Consider the following 19,226-nt stretch of genomic DNA (forward strand, 5'->3'; position numbering starts at 1 on the left):
TTTCCTTATTTCCTGTGCCTATTTTTCTCCATTTGTTGTATACACTGTGTACATCAGTTAATCCTTCAGCAACTGCCGACTTTGGTTAAAGCGGTGTTTAATTGCTGGATTTAAAAGAAACGGACTGCTTTTACTTCCAAAACGGACCGGAATGAACTTCATTGTACGAATGATACCATTATTGTTCCAGAAGAATCTGCAAATATCTATCTTCTTTTCCTACGCTAATCTGAAGAAAAGCCTTAGTTATGTCACCTGTTAATGCAACATTCCACCTTCTGAATCTCATAAGAACTTCCACAAGTAATGGGCTGAGAGAGGGAGCAGACTCAAGACAGACATTTAATTAAAGAAACACCATTGTGACTTATTGCAAAATCATCAAAGACCTGCCTTTCTTTAATGGTGGTGCTAGTTTCTCGAACAACAGGTCGATGTGGAAGACAGGAAGAACATAAGGTATGAGCTGACTACCTAGCTTGCAGAAACTTCTTTTATACTCGTACCTTCTTGTTCGTAAGACTCAAACACATCATCATACTACTGAAGCTTTGTAGGATTTTTGTTGAGTTTATGAACCAAACTTGACAACATCCTTCTAACAGCTTCTCATTATTTTGAAGGGTTTCCTTAGCAACATCAGATTCCTAAGGAAGAGCAACTTCATAACGATTCTCAGAAAATTTTAGTTTCAGAAAATTGTTTCTGTACAGGTTTAATGAAAGTACGAGTTGAGTCTCCTTTGGAGGCAAATACGAACATATTCTAAATCCCAAAACATTTGAATAGATGCCTCAGAAACTACCTCACATCCTTCAGGGAAATATTCTCAGGAACCAGGCAAAATCCATCCAAACCAAGTCTTGAGCTACAAGTGCCTCAGCCTTTATACAGTTGTTAGGGATCATGAATATCCAGTATGCATCCTGCCCTACCAACACATCAATACGTATTTCTCATTTCGGTAGTAGGTAGAGAATGTGTAAAGCCTTAAATTCAGATCATGAATGCTTTCCTCCAAAGACAGAATAGGAAATGTTTTCATAAGAAATCCATTTAGGTTTAACTTTCTTGATAAAACTACTTGACACATAGGATTTGTCAGAGCCAGAATTAGAGTAGAATAGCTAAAATAGGTCGGCCCTTTTTGTCATATACTTTCACTTTGGCGTTAGCAAAAAATGCTGCAGGTTTGCTTCACACATACTTCTGGTTTCTGCTTACTATGCGTGCCACTAAAGATTTGCGGGCCTTTCACTGGCCTTTTCCTCAACACTTACAATTTAATTTGTCTAAAGAGACTGACCAGCATTATAGTTTCCACTCCCTTGAACCCCAGAGGTATTCTTAACACAGCATAGACTATTATGGTTGCCTCTGCACATAGAACACTTTGCCTTACACCCTTTAGCAATATGCCCGATTTTAAGGCACTTGAAACACAGATCAGCAGAACAATTTTTTTCCTGTCGTTCTGATGGTGAAAGCTCTAAAACGCTGAAACACTTTTCACTTGTGTGGTTCTTGTTACAAAATACATACTCTCTTGTACAGAACTCGGAATAAATCTGAAGAGCAGAGGCACAACTAGTAAACTTTAGCCTCTCTGCCTCACCCGTGCAGCGACTATCAGACCTTCCCGTGGTAGACATTTCCTTGAAGGGCTCTGAACGTTCCTGCTGTTCTTTCTCCTGCTGTAGCCATGCAAGGTCAAACGTTTCCGTCGTTCTATCTCCTGCTGTAGCCATGCAAGATCACTTTCATGGCCCGATCCTTCCCTTGACCATTTCAATCTGGTGTCTTGGGGCAGACATGACAAAGTAACTGGTGTTAGGAACAGACCATATGTATCTCCACTAACACTCAGAGCTTCCAAACATCGTATGTGAGTTAAAAGGTCGTCCTGTAGCTTTCATAAGGCAGACACATACTTGAATCCATCAGGTCTGGAATGGATGCTTATGTGAAGAAGGGCTTGGATGTATGCAAAAAATATCCTCTCAGACCTTCCAAACCGGTTCTTCAAAAGGTACAGGCTGTGTTGTAGTTCTGGGCAGTGAGTCCTAATCCTTGTACCTTCTAACACAGGAAATAGATAACTGAACTTACTGATGGCAGGGATGTCAGTCTCGTCTACCATAGCCACGAAATGATCTCAAAACGACCGCCACTCTGTTACCTCTCCACTAAACTTTGGTAACTCGAGGCGGGGAAGCCTTACACTGGAATGCACTTACCCTACTGAGGTATTGTCACTGTGGTATGATGACTGTTGCTTGGTCTACTCATCCAATAGTTTCTGAGCAGCTTCCAATCGTGCAACTCTCACACTTCGACGAAATCTAACAGCTGTCTCAATGTTCTCCAACAATTTAGGGTCACTTATCTCAATTTCCAGCGTTCCTTGCACGTCATCCAATGCAGCAAGACTCTTGCCGAAGTCCTCCACCGTGTCTTCCAATTGCACTCTGGTAATATCTGCTCGGGGAAGAAGTTCCATAAGTGCCTGGTTTGCACGTGCGACCCACCCACGGATCGCGGATCGCCGTCTCATTAACGCCTCGTCCATCTTCGCCATTAAACTCTTACCACCAACTTCTCTGTTGGCCATTCCCGGGTCTGAGCACCACTTGTTGCTCCCTAACAAAAACACAAAAGCAACACGGTGAAGATCTTTCTACAAAGGCGTGAGAGACCAGACAGAGGTCAAGGGTAAATCCAAACAGCGCGGCTGAGTGAGGTGGACTGACTATTTATTCTCGGAGCAGGGTACACGTCAACAGAGGTCGTGGCGAGGCAGGCTGACGTGTCAATCCCTAAATGGCATATATCAGTACGAATAAATAGGAAATTTTACAATGCTATTTTGATGTCATTTTAGTCTAATTTATCAGAATTCATTTCAATTACTCAAATTAGGAATATAATTATATACCCCATTTCCTCTTCCCATTTAATGGGAAACTAATGAATATCTTGGTTCCAAAAGAGGAGGACGACTAAGCGAGGGAGGACACGCGCCATACAACAGACAATATGATGTCACCTGGAGTGACCTGAAAGTGACCTGACATCAAAGTACTGACCTCTCACGACCTGGTAGAAGACTGTGTGAGTATATATTGGAATTTTATGCTCGTGTGAGTGATTTCCTTGGTGCAATATAGCATAGAACATAAATATGCATTTTCTCAAAACTCGTTTTTTCGGGTAAAGCTTAGCATCACTCAGCATGTAATTAACGAATCTTCAAAATTCTTCTTGTAAAATAAGTGATACTAATGCATAGCAATAATTACCATAAATAGTGCATAAGCAATAATTACTAGTGCATAGCAATAACTACCATAAATAATTACCATAAATGAATTTATGACGAAATTTTTCAACTGAGAATTAAAAAAAAAAAAACACTAATTCATTATTCCACCATAAAACTGTCTTGTGAGCTAGACTTTCTGCAATGCAAAGTTATATGCATATGAGTGTGCTATCTGTGGAATAAAGAGTTGTCATACTCTTCGTCAGTCTAAGCTGAAACTTATAAAAATAAATTGTTCGGTGATTCCTGAATATTTCCAGAAAAAAACTACAGCTGTGATTTTTACCAGAATCAAGCCATAGTTTCAGCACATACTCATGCACTTGCAGTAAAAAAATCATGGGTATAGTTCAATAACTGCAGTCAGGACTAAAAAAAAAAGATATTCAACATGTGTCCATGTTGGCGATTCCAACCGCGCGGTTGCAATCGAGAGATTATAATAACTTGGACACACAGGGCGGTTGTAACCGAGCGGTTGCAACCGCTCGGTTACATTTTCAATGATAGCCTATGGAATCGTTCACATGTAACCGCGGCGGTTTGGTAACCGCGGCGGAACCGACGGGGACCTCGCAACCGCGCGGTTGGCCAGCGTGTCGAGATACATACAGACATATTACATCGCACACACAGGGCGGCGCGCCGCTCGGTTTGAAGGCATTGGGCGACGCTATTGGTTGTGCGCCAGCCAATGAGATAACACGATGTGCGTTACTATGGCAACCTTGGGCTTTGCCTGATGAATCACGTTAGGTAATACCACTCAGTCACTGCAGTACTGCTGAGGTAGACGTTATGGAGCGGGATCATTTTGATACGGATTTATTTATCAATGAGATAGAAAAACGCCCATCAATATGGGACATGAAATCTCCCCACTACAAGGACAGGGTGATGAAGAAAAAACACTGGGAAGAGGTCGCTGACATTTTCTGTCCTGACGGAGAAATCAAGGAAAAACAGAATGTAGGTGAGTAACTGAAGAACACTTTATTACGTATATATTACAACTTGCTTGCCTAAATCATTCTATCCTGCCATTCTAGTTTGCCTTCACTTACAAAGTAATCTGCATATCTGTCTCGGGTTGAGGTTGCAGACCCACCTCCTCTTGGGACATTACCTTCACGTAGACCTACGAGTGGTGCACGATAGAGTGTGTCTTCGTACCTGTAACCTTCTCTAGCTCTTACATAGTTATGTAATATACAACATGCCTTTATTATGTTTTCTGCAAAGTCAATGTTAACATTGAGAGGCCTATGGAGTATGCGCCACTTATTAGCCATGATACCAAAAGTACATTCAATGTACCTACGTGCCCTTGACAATCTATAGTTGAAAATTTTTTTCCTGTATGTCAGATGTCTTCCACTGTAGGGTCTCATAACATTCTCCATAATGCCAAATGCCTCATCTCCAACAATTACATGAGGGTAGCATACTGTCTCAACACTGGAAATAGGTTTTGGCTCTGGTACATCCAAACTATTTTCCACAAGCTTTTTGTAAAGTAAGGATTTTGTAAAAATTGCTGAATCACTGCTTTTTCCATATGCACCTATATCCACATATATAAATGAAAAATTGGCATCACATACTGCTAGCAACACAGTTGAAAAGAATAACTTGTAATTATAATACAGAGATCCTGAACCTTTAGGTTGGACTAGCCTAATGTGCTTGCCATCAATAGCACCTATGCAGTTAGGGAATTTCGCATACTTTTCAAATCCCTTTGCCACTTCTTCCCACATTTCCTTCGTCATCTCTGGCATGCACATTGTCTTCATTCTTGTCCATATCGCTTCACATACTTGCCGCAATATGCCTGCGAGGGTTGATTTCCCAAGCCGGTACCCATAATGCAAGTCAGCAATCGAGCATCCCGTGGCCAAGTACCTACAGAGAAAAATAACAAAAGAAGAACTTTCCATATAATTCTCTCTCTCTCTCTCTCTCTCTCTCTCTCTCTCTCTCTCTCTCTCTCTCTCTCTCTCTCTCTCTCTCTCTCTCCTACACACACACACACACACACACACACACACACACACACTTATTTTTCCTTCTCTTCCTTTTTATCTTTTATTTTCTGCATTCCATATTATACTGTATTCATATGACTTTTCAGGCCTGGTCTTGCAGAAAAAGTGGAAAAATTTGAGGGATTCCTTCTCGAAGGAAATGAAAAAACAAGAGTCTTCCATCTGGATCAAAGGGATCAGGAGGTTACAATTTTTGGAAAGTTCAGTCGCTAGCAACGAAACTACTAGCAACATTGATGGAGAGGAAGAAGCACAAGATGATATTGACACAACAGAACATCATAGAGCGGAAATCACACCAGCAAAGAAAAAAGTGAAGTTCAATTCAGGCGATTTGCATATTGCTAATATTTTGGAAAGGAGTTTATTGGCAAGGCAGATGGAAACTGAGCAACAGAATGATGAAGATAAACTCTTTTGCTTGTCACTCTATAGCGAACTGAAAAAAGTGCCAGAAAATAACCGCTTGATGACGAAAATTGAACTGTTACATATTGTTCATCGTGCTCAAACACTCAACAATCCACACACCTATATTAATCAGTCATACCCATATCATTACTCAGGAAACCCTCATCATTCACAACCTTACACAGTTTCTGGCTCTCAACCAGGCCACCAGACACACCAGAATATACAACCAAGTACATCAGGATACAACACAAATAACATACTAACACCACTTCCAGCTCCTTCACCAGGAACTGTAAGCCAAGCTTCTGATACACAGTCAGACTATATTGAAATGTTTGACTAATTTGTTCACTGACAGCAATCCTAAATACGTAGCCTATGCGTGCCACGGAGAAAGCAGATGGGCTACTTGTGTTATAAAATAAAGTGAATGGTCATTTTTTCTTGCTCTGTATTTTCATTTAAAAAATTAGTATTTGTATCCAATGTACTGGCAACTGGAAATTTATATGTAACTTTTTTCTTTGTTTTGTATTATGAACAACAACAACAACAACTTATAATAAAGTATTCACCTTAATGTTATGACGAGTTTCTCTTCTGGGCAGATGGAATCCCTCATCATGGTGTTGGTTGAAGATATGTCCTCCTTGATTAGTTCCAGCAAGTCATCAAATGATTTCACCGACATTCTACAGTAATTGAAAAACTTTGGTTCATGCTCTCTCAAGGTAGGGTACAGGGTGGTAAACAAGCCGTGCGTAAGTCTATCATGTAGAATCGGATGAATCCAATGTTGTCTTTGCCTCTGCTTGCGCCGTTTCAAGCGGCGATGTAGCAACCAAACGCATGCTACTTCCTCCACATCCATCGTGACACTGCCAAGTAAAAATTCAGGTGAAAAAAATAACAGTGGGTCAACCGCCGCGGTTCCGCTGCGGTACAAAACGCCTTGTGTGGACAATGCCAGCGTGAAACGCTCGGTAGCCGCCGCTGTTGCAACCGCCCTGTGTGTCCAAGCTCTTAGGTTTCCTATACTAACCTGTGAAATCATTCATAGTTAACCGCGGCGGTTGTAGGGCGGTAGCGGTTGGAAAAGCTTTCTATGCGATATGAGCGGTTCACGCTCGATACCCGCCGCGGTTGGAATTGCCCTGTGTGAACGGGGCCGAAAAGTAACATGTCAGGATGAGGTTACCGCCTCACCAGGTCCTGGGTTGGACGGTTAAGTGTTGTCCTTTATGATGAGTTTAACTTTTTTTTTTTTTTTTTCATTAAATAACGTTTCCCATTTGCATTCTCCTCTCCTCCCTCTCCTCCACCCTCTGACTACTTCATGTCACCTATTAAAATTCTTCGCAATGATGTTTTCCATGGCCTCGCTGGCCTAAACCCTCGGAAGGCTTATGGACCTGATGGGGTCCCTCCTATTGTTCTCCGAAACTGTGCCTCCGTGCTTGCACCTTGCCTAGTCAAACTCTTTCAGCTCTGTCTGTCAACATCTACCTTTCCTTCTTGCTGGAAGTTTGCCTACATTCAACCTGTTCCTAAAAAGGGTGACCGTTCTAATCCCTCAAACTACCGTCCTATTGCTTTAATTTCCTGCCTTATTAAAGTTTTTTAATCTATTCTCAACAGGAAGATTCTTAAACATATATCACTTCACAACCTTCTATCTGATCGCCAGTACGGGTTCCGTCAAGGCCGCTCTACAGGTGATCTTCTGGATTTCCTTACTGAGTCTTGGTCATCCTCTTTTAGAGATTTTGGTGAAACTTTTGCTGTTGCCTTGAACATATCAAAAGCTTTTGATAGAGTCTGGCACAAAGCTTTGATTTCCAAACTACCCTCCTACGGTTTCTATCCTTCTCTCTGTAACTTCATCTCAAGTTTCCTTTCTGACCGTTCTATTGCTGCTGTGGTAGATGGTCACTGTTCTTCTCCTAAATCTATTAACAGTGGTGTTCCTCAGGGTTCTGTCCTGTCTCCCACTCTCTTCTTATTATTCATTAATGATCTTCTTAACCAAACTTCTTGTCCTATCCACTCCTACACTGATGATACCACCCTGCACTTTTCCACGTCTTTTCATAGACGTCCAACCCTTCAGGAGGTAAACATATCACGCAGGGAAGCCACAGAACGCCTGACTTCTGATATTTCTAAAATTTCTGATTGGGGCAAAGCAAACTTGGTATTGTTCAATGCCTCAAAAACTCAATTCCTCCATCTATCAACTCGACACAACCTTCCAGACAACTATCCCCTTTTGTTCAATGACACTCAACTGTTCCCCCTCTTCTACACTGAACATCCTCGGTCTGTCCTTTACTTATAATCTGAACTGGAAACTTCACATCTTATCTCTAGCTAAAACATCTTCTATGAAGTTAGGTGTTCTGAGACGTCTCCGCCAGTTTTTCTCACACCCCCCAGCTGCTAACTCTGTACAAGGGTCTTATCCGTCCATGTATGGAGTATGCTTCACATGTCTGGGGGGGTTCCACTCATACTGCTCTTCTAGACAGGGTGGAATCGAAAGCTTTTCGTCTCATCAATTCCTCTCCTGTAACTGACTGTCTTCAGCCTCTCTCTCACCGCCGCAATGTTGCATATCTAGCTGTCTACTACCGCTATTTTCATGCTAACTGCTCTTCTGATCTTGCTAACTGCATGCCTCCCCTCCTTCCGTGGCCTCGCTGCACAAGACTTTCTTCTTTCTCTCACCCCTATTCTGTCCACCTCTCTAACGCAAGAGTTAACCAGTATTCTCAATCATTCATCCCTTTCTCTGGTAAACTGTGGAACTCCCTGCCTGCTTCTGTATTTCCACCTTCCTATGACTTGAATTCCTTCAAGAGGGAGGTTTCAAAGACACTTATTCATCAATTTTTGACCACTGCTTTGACCCTTTTATGGGACTGGCATTTCAGTGGGCATTTTTTTTATTAGCTTTTTGTTGCCCTTGTCCAGTGTCCTTCCTACATAAAAAAAAAAAAAAAAAACTCCAAACGCTGGTCAAATGTGTCTGCGAAAGAATGAAACTAGAACAATCAGTAATAACGGCGGGAAATGTCTCTAGAATATTACCACAGTGGCTTCATATTGAAATCCGTGAGATGTAGGTATGTATCAGCTAATAATAACCAACTCGCCAGCCACCGTCTAGCCTGCAGTCTCCTACGTCTGTAGCATATATAGCCTATCTTGTTTTTATTTGTCGATCCAGTTCAAAATTTCACATTCTCAACATGATGTTCTATATACAGTTGAATAGATACGATTTATTTATTTTTTTTCCATCTATTAGGTAAAGCTGTTTGCTAGCCCAAGCCTGATAAAGCCCAGTTAGAATAACATGTTTCTGACCAAGAATAACTAAAATTTTGTTTTATGCATTAAAATATACTTCATTGTTGCAATTATCATATGAAGATGCTATAAATCTTGGAGAGGTGATGGATATCGACAGCTCTTTCAGTGTTGTGGGTGATCCGCACAATAGTCGTTTTCAGTAGCACTCCTGTTTTAGGGGTTGAAGGATGGGAGCGTACTGAACACAATTACTCCACTGCCAGACGACCCTCGCTTGTCCCTACCGGAAAAACTGTCGTACGCCTTAGTTGAGAGATCACAGAGTGGAAGCATCGTCATATACTACTACCGAGAATACGAGAAATAAGCATGGAGAGAGACAGCAGCACCGACTCTGATACATACATGGAAGACGATGACTACCAGCCTTTTATGTCAAGTCATTGTTTGAAGCCTCTTCTAACCATTGCAAGCACTGCTGAGATACAGCCTGAGGCAGATATGGGTGTAGTGATGGGAGCCCAGCAGTAGCTACTGCTTACTTCATGGAAAGGTAATTATGTCCGCCACTTCTTACCAATGTATTATGTGTAAACAAAGGGTTTCGTGAAGGCTTGGAAGAAAATAGGAAATATTTGTGTTTCTTTGGCAACTGATTTTTTCCTCTTACCTTCCTCTCCTACAGTGTTCACATGTCCACGGTAGTGGGCATGACTATGAAGCAGAGTGAAATTGTGGGATTAAAAGTGTGTTTAATAATAGACTACAATCGTAATTAGGGAAAGGTTAGGTTAGGTTAGAATGGGTTGTTATGGGGATTTGGCCCTTCCAATTTAGGTTAGGTTAAGTTTTATTAGGGTCTTCTAATGCCCAAATACTCATTGCTCATATATAGGTTAGGTTAGGCTATGTTAGGTTATGTTAGGTGGGGTTAGGTTATGTAGGTTTGGCACTTCCAATTTAGGTTAGGTTATGTTTTATTAAGGTCTTCTAATGTCCAAATACTCATTTCTTATATATAGTTTATGTCAGGTTAGGTGTGGTTATGTTGGGTTGTGTTGGGTACCCATTTCTCAACACTATGGCCTCCAACTACATGCTAGATTTGGGAAAGATTTTCCCACAGGCAGAGACTGTTCAAATCCCAAATAACCAGTATGTTAATATTTTCAACTGTATACTAATTTTGTATTTCTTTTGTAGGGAACACCATCCAAAGCAGGAGGGCCAGGCAGATGTTCTGAACATGAGTGAGATGGAATTCTTCAGGCACCTTCGCCTCACAAGGAAATCTTTTGACGACACCTTGGACTTGATACACAAGGCTTATGGTGAGGAGCCTTCAGGTACCAGCCTTTGTACCTCACTCTGGTATTTAGGCACACAAAGTACCTATCGTGAAATCTTGGAGATGTTCGGTGTGTCACAGACCACAGTGTTTGAGTGTGTCCAGAGATTGATTGATGTCCTGTGTGAGGCAGGAAAGGATGTCTTTTTGTGGCCAGCTCCTTCTCAAATTCCTGAAATTGAGCAGGAGTTTCAAAAAATGGGAGGAATTCCTGGTGTGGTGGGGGCCGTCCTTGGTACGAGAGCCGCGCCATGATCTAAGCGGTGTTCGTCTTATAGCCGCAGCATTTCACAATAAACCTCATATTTTGACAGTTCTGTTACTATACATATGTCAATAGCAAAGAACAGTAAAGATATCTAGTCAGCCTGATATTCAATTTAGTATCCTACGAAAATAATGCATAAACTAAAAGTTCCCATAACTAGAAATTCGAAGTCATAGTCACATGAACCGCCACGGACGTCGCTCAGTAGACCATGGTCTGAACAGCCTCCAGATATCCCGAGACGATACAATTCTTAATTCAGGCCCTATGGACAATTCTTCTGAATTCCAGTACCAAGAATAGGTTACTCCTTTGATCTTTTCATATATAAAAATTATGCTCTTACGTGCCTCAGAATCGTTATTTTTAATAATAAAGGAGTGGCAACACCTTTCAGCCAATCAGAGCGAGTGTTTGGGTTTGTCCTCCCGGAAACCCTAATGCCTCCCCGAGGCATTAGGAGACATAGGAGTTAATGAGTCGTTGAGCTTCGCTCTCGGGATCAGGGTGAGTCGGTGGTACTGTCGCTCGCTGTCTGGCCGCCGTCTTAACGTGTTTCCAGAGCTCACTGAGCATGGCTGCATCACACAGTGCATGCCTGAACACCACTCCAGCCATTTATCTGTCTTTATCTTCTTTTTCCCTTCCCTCGCTGTCCTGATTGCCGCCCTGAGGTCTCGAGTTGTCTGCATGTTGTGTTGTCGATTTAGTTTTCGGGCCCGGTTGATCCGTTGGTTGTACTCCTTCACCCTATAATCTAGTACCAGTGATCCTATATTGCTGTTTGGATTGTTTTGTGTGTGGTATGGACGTGTTTGCTGCTTGTTGGTAGGCACTGGCCAGCCGGTGTTCCATGTCATTCACGGTGAAACCAGGTGCTGGCGTCTAGAGATGTCCAAGGAGTGCTTCCCTGAACTTTGGCCAGTTTGCCTTCTTAGTGCTCCATCTCGAGACCGGTCTTGTGGCGGGCACATTGGTGCAGCTGATGGTGATGATGGTAGCGAAGTGGTCGCTTGCTAGATGGTCGTGTAGGGCTCTGACGTACCCACCCCTTAGCTGAGGTGTGGGGAGGCGAAGGAGAGGTATAGTACTCATCCGTTTATGTGTGTTGGTTCCCCAGTGTTGAGGAGTGTTGCTTCGGGAACGTTGCCCAGGATTTCGGCGAGGTGCTGTCCGGTTCTGTTTTTCCTTGTGGAGCCGAGGACACTGTGGTGGGCGTTGATATCGCCCCCGATATACACCCCCGTAGTGGCGCAGAGAGCGAGAAGCTTGCCGGCTTCGAGCGGGGAATCGGGATAGTCGTACACGTTGTATACTACTTGTATAGTTTCGTGCTGTAGTTGCATTTTAACTTCCAGAACCTCTGTTCTTTCCCCGCAGTAGATCGGGTGGTCAATTTTCTTACAGGAGATGCTGTTCCTCACCAGAATAGAGCATCCGAGGTCTGTCCTTCGACTGCCGGGAGATGATAGGCCCTGTATCCCGGGAAGCGGGTTTGTGTGTCGTTTGGAAGCCGTGTTTCTTGTAGTGGGATCACATCCCTTCTGTTCTCATATGTGTCCACCATCAGTAAGTGGAGTTTGTTTTGTATGCCGAAACAATTCCAAAGCAGGATTTTGATCGCCTGCTCTTGTCTTTGGTCTTTGGGTTGGTCACTGTATGATGCATTGTCGTTGCGAGTGTCGCCTTGGTTGACGGTTGTGTTGATCGGGATCGGGGCTGCTGTCTGTTCGGGTTTTGTGTCAACCCAAGGGCCAGGAGTTGGCTGGGATGACGGAGCTCACTGGTGGAGAGATGGTCTGTGGTAGGGGTGCTTTTTTCTTCTTGGAGACCTTGCTTACCACTGTCTCCGTTATGGTAGCGATGGCCTCCGTGGGTACCTCCTTGTCCAGCATGGATACTAGAGTGATAGCGAATGTGTGGAGCATTTCCTTCAGGTCGCTCTTGGATGTCGTAAGGTGGTCTTCTGGTGGAAACGTTTGGGTGCGTGAGGGTGGTCGTGTGATGTACGTTGCCGCGGGCGGCTGCCCGTCTTTGGTTGATGCACTGCTGCGCACAAGGCTGGGAAGTGTTTGGGTGTAGGTGTAGTCGGTGTGTGTTGTGGCTGTGTGGTGATGATGTCCTGCGCCCCCAAGTCGATGTGGGTGCGAGAGCTGCCCGGCATTGTAAAGCTGTGATGCTGGCGAGGAAGGGCCGGTGATGGACCATCCATTGGGGCTGGGAGACACGCTGAACTTCTACGATCTCCCTCCGTGCCGTGCAGCCCTTGTTACAGACATAATGGGGTTGTTGGCAATTGGGGCATTTTGCAGTTGTTACTCCGCCCTCCTTGTGTGCCTTGATGTACGTCTCTGTGTTGTGTCGTGATTTGGCTGGGAGAGTGCAGTTTGCTTTGTGATGGCGGAACCTTTGACAGTTGAAACACCGGAGTGGTTCCTTGCTGTACGGCTTCGTATGAAATGTGCACCAGTTTCCTATCTAGTGAGCCAGGTAGGGGACCGCGGATGGTGATCGAGAGCTGCCGAGTTAGCTCTCCGTCTCGGGTGGAGAACTTTTCCGCGGATATTACCTAAAGTTGCTTCAGATTAAGAGAGAGCGGCATAAGCAGTGGATAGCGCTGAAGCACTCCCCTGGTGCTGTCGTGAGAGGCAGCTTGGAGGTGGATGGGCTTCCCATTCAGTTCCCTCAGGCTCATAATGATGTTATGAAGCTCCATCGTTGGGGAGGAAAGGAACACCTATCCCGAGTGCAGGAACTTCATCGGCAGCTTCTCTTGTATATTTACTGTAGCTTCGAGTGCCTCTGCCACATCCACTGGTGACTCGAAGCCCTCTGTGGCTAGGATGATCCTGGGGATGGCGCCGGACTGATGCCAGGAAGTGGGAGGTTCTTTTGGACGCGAATATGTCGCTGCCCTGTCGGCCTTCATTTCTTCGCATTTAGCTTTGCGGGCGGTACCCGTGGCCTTGCTGGCGGAAGCCGTCATCTTCATCTATGTGAGTCGAGGTGAAAGGCATGGGTTCAGAGGACGCACTTTCGGGGGCATGGCACTTGGTTGGTGGGGCGTTGTCTTTTTCCGAGTCCTGGTGGAGGCCTCTCTTCGTCCTGTCGATGCTCATGGAACATTGACGAGGTGAGACGGTTCTAGGGTCATGGCGGTCAGGCATCTTGTCTAACGGGGGTGTCGTTTTCCCCGTGTAGAGATGAAAATACTGTCTCTACCTTGCAGTTGGTAGTTGCTGCTGACAACCCAACTTCTAAAACCTGTAGCAGTTGTCCTACTCTGCGCAAAAACTGAGTCGGGACAGTTATGAAAGGCCTGCCCTAGAAGAAGTCGCCTTAACTTGTGAGACAGGGGATGTACTAAGCCAGAGTACCTCTAAGACTGCACTAGCCAGACCCTAGAGATCCCTGGTGGCTCAGAGTTTCCCTGAGACTTGCCTAAGGCCTCAGGTTCCCTCCTCGCCAGTACGAAAGTAAAGTAAGCTGTGGGATAAAGAGGGGCTAACAAAGAGGGGTTGGCAAAGTAGTGTTGGGTCCTCTTTCTGCGGGAGACCGCGGTCTTCCAGCAACCTGGTAGGTGAGGCTCTCTCCACACCAGGTCGTAGGGAAGACTGTAGTCCCTCTTAACTACTGCCGTCTATATTGACCCCAGGGGGCCGGAGTTTTGTGCGGAAATCCGCAGAGGTGGCGAGGTGCTGAGGAGCCCGGAGATCGATACAACCTTACTCGGCGAGAGCTAGAGGAAGACTGGAGCAGAAAGCTCCAGCGCAGTGTTGCCACTTTACTTTCACTCATGATCCATGTAATTGTTGCTTTTTATCCACAAAATATCCACAAAAATCATCAATATTCCAGTGTATTCTACAAACAAATTTCCTTAAAATCATAGTTTTATTGTTTCATCACACTATTAATTGATCACAAACAAACTTAAACGGTATGAAATTATTGTAAATTATATTTTTAACAAAAGCAAAATTTTTTGGCAACAAAAACAATGTAAAAAATTATCCTTTTTCTTTTGCATTCTTTTATTCTGCATCCAGCTCTAGGGATATAATAACTGCATGGTCATCGTCACTTTCAGCATTTCCCTTAGCAATGAAATTCTTTATCATATCTTCAGTTGGCTTGAAAATGACGCATGACATCCCTCGAACAGATAATCCATATCTGATCTCGAGTATTGCCTCTACTGATCGTACACTGAAACGATTCCTTATCTTAGTGTGCACCACATTCATTTGAGAGAAAATGCGCTCTACAAAGGCATTAGAGAAAGGTATGGCAAGCAACGCCAATGCTAGAGATGAAATGTTAGGATATTTTGGCTCCCCTGCAGAATTCTTTTTCTCTCTAACTTCAGCACAAAAAGAAACACTGTTTTCCAAACAAGATTTGGGCCACTGATCTAGATTTACAACACTCCATTAATTTTCTAAGTTATCCATGTCAATAAAGGTTGACTGATACTGAAAGGCAATTAGTGCAATGGAGTCTTTCTGCTTGGAAGTAGCAATGGCAGGATGTAATTTTTTCCAGCATTAGCAGAGTTTCAACGTTGCCAGGCAATCGCATCTGTACTTGATCCAGGAGTTCTAACTGGTATTTTTGACAACGTTCTTTCACATACATTATTTGATTGCCATTTAGAGGACAAGCATTAGCATAGAGACTGAATTCATATCCAAAATTAATGACATTCAGTGGCAAGAGATGACTTACGTAATCAAGTTTAGGGAGATTTTCTCTTGGGCATTTTGACAGAAAGCCTGGTTCAATTACCACTTGCATCAGATTCCTATACATGTCAAGAACATCTTCTGTAAGCTTTGTGATATCTACATTCTGTCCTTGATAGAGTTTGTTCACTCTCACAACTTCCTTAAGGGTTTTACGAACAAACAAAAGGAACAGTTTATTCTGGGGATCTTTATATGATAGACTAAGTTGTTTTGCAGTGTGGCAGCGTTCTTTTGTAGAATATACATCAAAGTGAAGCTTCGGTGCGTCCCACTGATCAAGAATAGCATTTACAGCCTTAAAACGTGATAGCCAACGTGTGCTAGCTAGCCCTGGAACTTTCTTTGGTACGGAGTTTTCTAAGACTTGGTACAACTCGGCGTAAGTTTGCATTCTTTTTGGGCCGTTAGCAAACCATGTATGTGTTTCTTTCACTATGTAGTCAACTGCTGTGGGAAGCCCGTCGCATGCTTTTCTTGCTGCTAAATGAAGAGAATGACATACACACTTGATTAGTGTGATATTTGGATTATCCCTTCTCAATAATGTTATGAGAGAGTGAGTGCGTCCAGCCATAGCTCCATCTGTACCAATTCCTATCAGTTTATCAATATCTAAATTGTCCTCCTGCAAACACCCCTTTACGGTCTTGTATACAGTTACGGCAGTAGCATCTTTAAGGGGCACAAGTCGATAGAAAGTGTCAGCCATTGCACCATTTCTTGGACAGAAAAAGCGAATGCTCATAACTAGGCATGAAATTTTCGCTTCATTTGTGCTCTCATCAACAATCAAGCTAAAATGTTGGTTTTTAATTTCATCTCTCATTTGTTTTGCGAAACTTGGTGCAAGAACGTGTTTCTGTAGCCGAGAACATTTAGTGCGGTGTAACTTTAAGTTTTGCAAACCATTTGACTTTTTATCTAGCTGTGGAACCAGTTCACCCAAATGGTCTACAGAAAAATTAGATGAGTGTTGTCACAAAAACTTCCGGTTTTTGTTGGGTCATTCACCAATGGTTGGAGACTGTCCATAATGGATCCCTGTGCTTTACTTCCTGCTACTGACATAAGGTCCAAGTGCTTCTTCCCTGACGCGTGAGCCAGAAACGACTTCATATGGGATTGTATAACCGTTTGTTGTGTTCCCAGGACACTGTTGTAGCCAGCCTATAGAAATTGAAGATATAATGTGCAAAAAAATTGAGTTTTCCAGCACATCCATAACTTTTTCACACAAACACACACACACAAAAAAAAATAATAATAAATAAATAATAAGTAAATAAATAAACGTTGATTAGCGCGGGTGCTGGTCCTCGCTCAGCAAGCGCTAGAGCAGAATGAAGCGCCCGGGTGGCGGTGGGCGGAGCGAAGCCGGGCCAGCAGAGAGCGGTCCGGCGATGGCTTCTAGTAGGCTGTTGTTGAGAGAGGAGAGGTGGTCTTGCTGCGGGGAGAGCTGGAGCTAGAATGACCCGGTAAAGGCTTTTTGCTTTGGTATAGAAAGATGGTGAAGGATAAACGGTTTGGACAGAAAGAAGAAAAATAGGTAGAAAATGAAGGAAAGTAGAAGAGAAAAAGATTGTGGGCAGACCACAATGCTATTTTTCGTTATATTGTTGGGTGAGTGGCGCTACTGCTCTTCCTTGTGTAGTTATAATCACCCTACCTAAAAGTTTTTTTTTTTTTTTTTTTTTTTTTTTTGTAAGCTCAACCCATCTAGCCATCATCAGTTCCTAACTTCAAGACTTCTTAATTTTCTTTGTCTTCATTACTTTACACTGTATACACTTTATGTATAAAGTGTATACATACAACACTTAGTATTAATACATGCACAGTGTATATATTCTGGGGTAGTCTCTGTGGTAGCGAGTTATATTATCTAGGTTTTCCTTTAATTTAATTAATATAGGATTGTTAAGATCATCTAATCTTCTCCAGATTGACTGAGCTCTTTCATGAATTCTAATGTTTAAAGTGAAAGTGTTTGTTCGTGTATTTGAACAGTGGTTCTAGTGTAAGAGCGGTGTTGGTTTGTTGCGAATCTTAAAGCTCTATTTTGCATCTTTTGTAGTTTAGTTAATTGTATAGAACTCAGAGGTATCGGTGGGTTGTCTAGTATTGGCAGAATTAATGATTTAACCAGGTGTGTCTATCTTTTCAGGCACTTTGTATAAACGTTGTAGCTTTTTAAGGCTGCAGAGGCTCTGTGACATCTGTCCTCGATGTGTTTGTAATATCCTATAAAGTTATATTTAGTCCCAAGCATTTTCCTGAAGTTTTGAATTCTATGAGATTTTCATTTATATTTAGTGGGATCGGAGTTTTAACGCCTAGGTGGTGGCGTAAACTTATTAATGTTGGTTTTTATTTTCCATAATTTTTCAAATTATTGATGTTTTTTTCCCTAACAGTTTGGATGTTCATCGTTTTTTTTTTTAACCTGGTATCCCACAACTTGAGTGAAATCATCAGCATACATAACGTTTATGTTTGGACGTGAGTTAGTAATATCATTATTATAGATAGTATAGAGTGTAGGAGATAACACGTTGCCTCGTGGGACTCCACATTTGAGGTCAAAGGAAGGGCCATGGAATTTTGATATTTTTAATGATGCAGTTCTGTCGTCAAGGAAATCGCACATTATTCTTTCAGTGGTTTGTGGTAAATTTAGTTGTAGTATTTTGTATTTTAATCCCAGGTGCCATACCTTGTCAAATGCTTTTGTGACATCCCTGAGAACAACCTGACAGTCCTCCATCCGCCTTACTATGTGAAATATGTTCTGTTACTATAGCTAGTGCGTGTGTTGTGCCTCTGTTTGCTCGAGAGCCATATTGATTGATATTATATATATTGTTAAACTCCAGGTAATTTTTCAGTCTATCATTTATAATCCTTTCTAATATTTTCCCTGGAACCTCCAAAAGTGAGATGAGTCTATAGTTTGTAACATGGTGTGGTGACTTCCCTTCTTTAGGGGTGAGTCTAATTATTGCGTGTTTCCATTTGTCAGGGAAATACCCTGCAGAGATGGAGCTATTGCAAATCTGAGTTAGCCTTTTTATAGCTATTTCTGGTAGTTCTTTGAAAATTGTTTTATTGATACCACTTACTCCAGGACTTGTGCTTTTTCAATTTAGGTATAATGTTTTGAACGTCATTTTCTGAGACTATTATCTAGAAGTTGAGTTCCGAACCTGTTAAGGTCACTGCAGTCATACAGTGTTGTTCTATGGATGTTCGTTTGCAAGTAGTTTAGAATTATTCTTCACTCAGAATTTTCCTCCTCATCTTCCTCATCCTCTTTATTGAATATTCCCAGCCAATGTTGCCTGTGTACTTCTTTCTCTTCTGTGGTGTAGAATTTGTCGTTATTGCTATTATATATAATGGGGTTCTGATTATTTACTGCCTGTTAACACCTTTATTTTATTCCAGAATATTATTAGGTTCTTATATTTCTCTGCGGTACTATTAGTAAAATTTAACCAGTTCCTATTGCTTTCTGCTATAAGAAATTCCTGTAAGTTGGCCTGTAAACTTTTATATAGTTTGTATTCTTGTTGGGTCTTGAGCTTGTGCTTGCGTAGTGAGTGCTGAAAATTTTGCCATAATTAGTTTCGCTTGTTCACTAAATTAAGGGGCAGGTAAAGGTTTATAGCAAACTTTTGGAATATGATCTGCTGCTGCTGCTGCTTCTACAGTGGTGTGCGGGTTGTCATCAGCATTCAGTTTCTTCTGTATGTTCAGTTTCTTG

At 42.5% G+C, this 19,226-nt stretch overlaps 1 protein-coding gene and 1 long non-coding RNA gene across 2 annotated transcripts; one reads left to right on the top strand and one right to left on the bottom strand.

Annotated features, from left to right (window-relative positions):
• The first annotated feature begins 4,155 nt into the window (after window positions 1–4,155).
• Window positions 4,156–6,369, top strand: LOC135090054 (uncharacterized). The gene is made up of 2 exons (XR_010261748.1): window positions 4,156–4,295; window positions 5,457–6,369. It is a non-coding gene; the product is annotated as an uncharacterized LOC135090054 (long non-coding RNA).
• LOC135090053 (uncharacterized) lies at window positions 4,291–7,483 on the bottom strand. Its single transcript, XM_063986308.1, has 2 exons — window positions 6,360–7,483; window positions 4,291–5,227 (listed from the first exon to the last, which is right to left on the bottom strand). Exons 1-2 carry the CDS (start codon window positions 6,836–6,838, stop codon window positions 4,345–4,347), a joined length of 1,362 nt encoding a protein of 453 aa, XP_063842378.1. The 5' UTR covers window positions 6,839–7,483; the 3' UTR covers window positions 4,291–4,344.
• Between the last annotated feature and the right edge of the window lie 11,743 nt (window positions 7,484–19,226).

This window comes from Scylla paramamosain, chromosome 34, assembly GCF_035594125.1.
Source record: "Scylla paramamosain isolate STU-SP2022 chromosome 34, ASM3559412v1, whole genome shotgun sequence".
Taxonomy (NCBI): domain Eukaryota; kingdom Metazoa; phylum Arthropoda; class Malacostraca; order Decapoda; family Portunidae; genus Scylla; species Scylla paramamosain.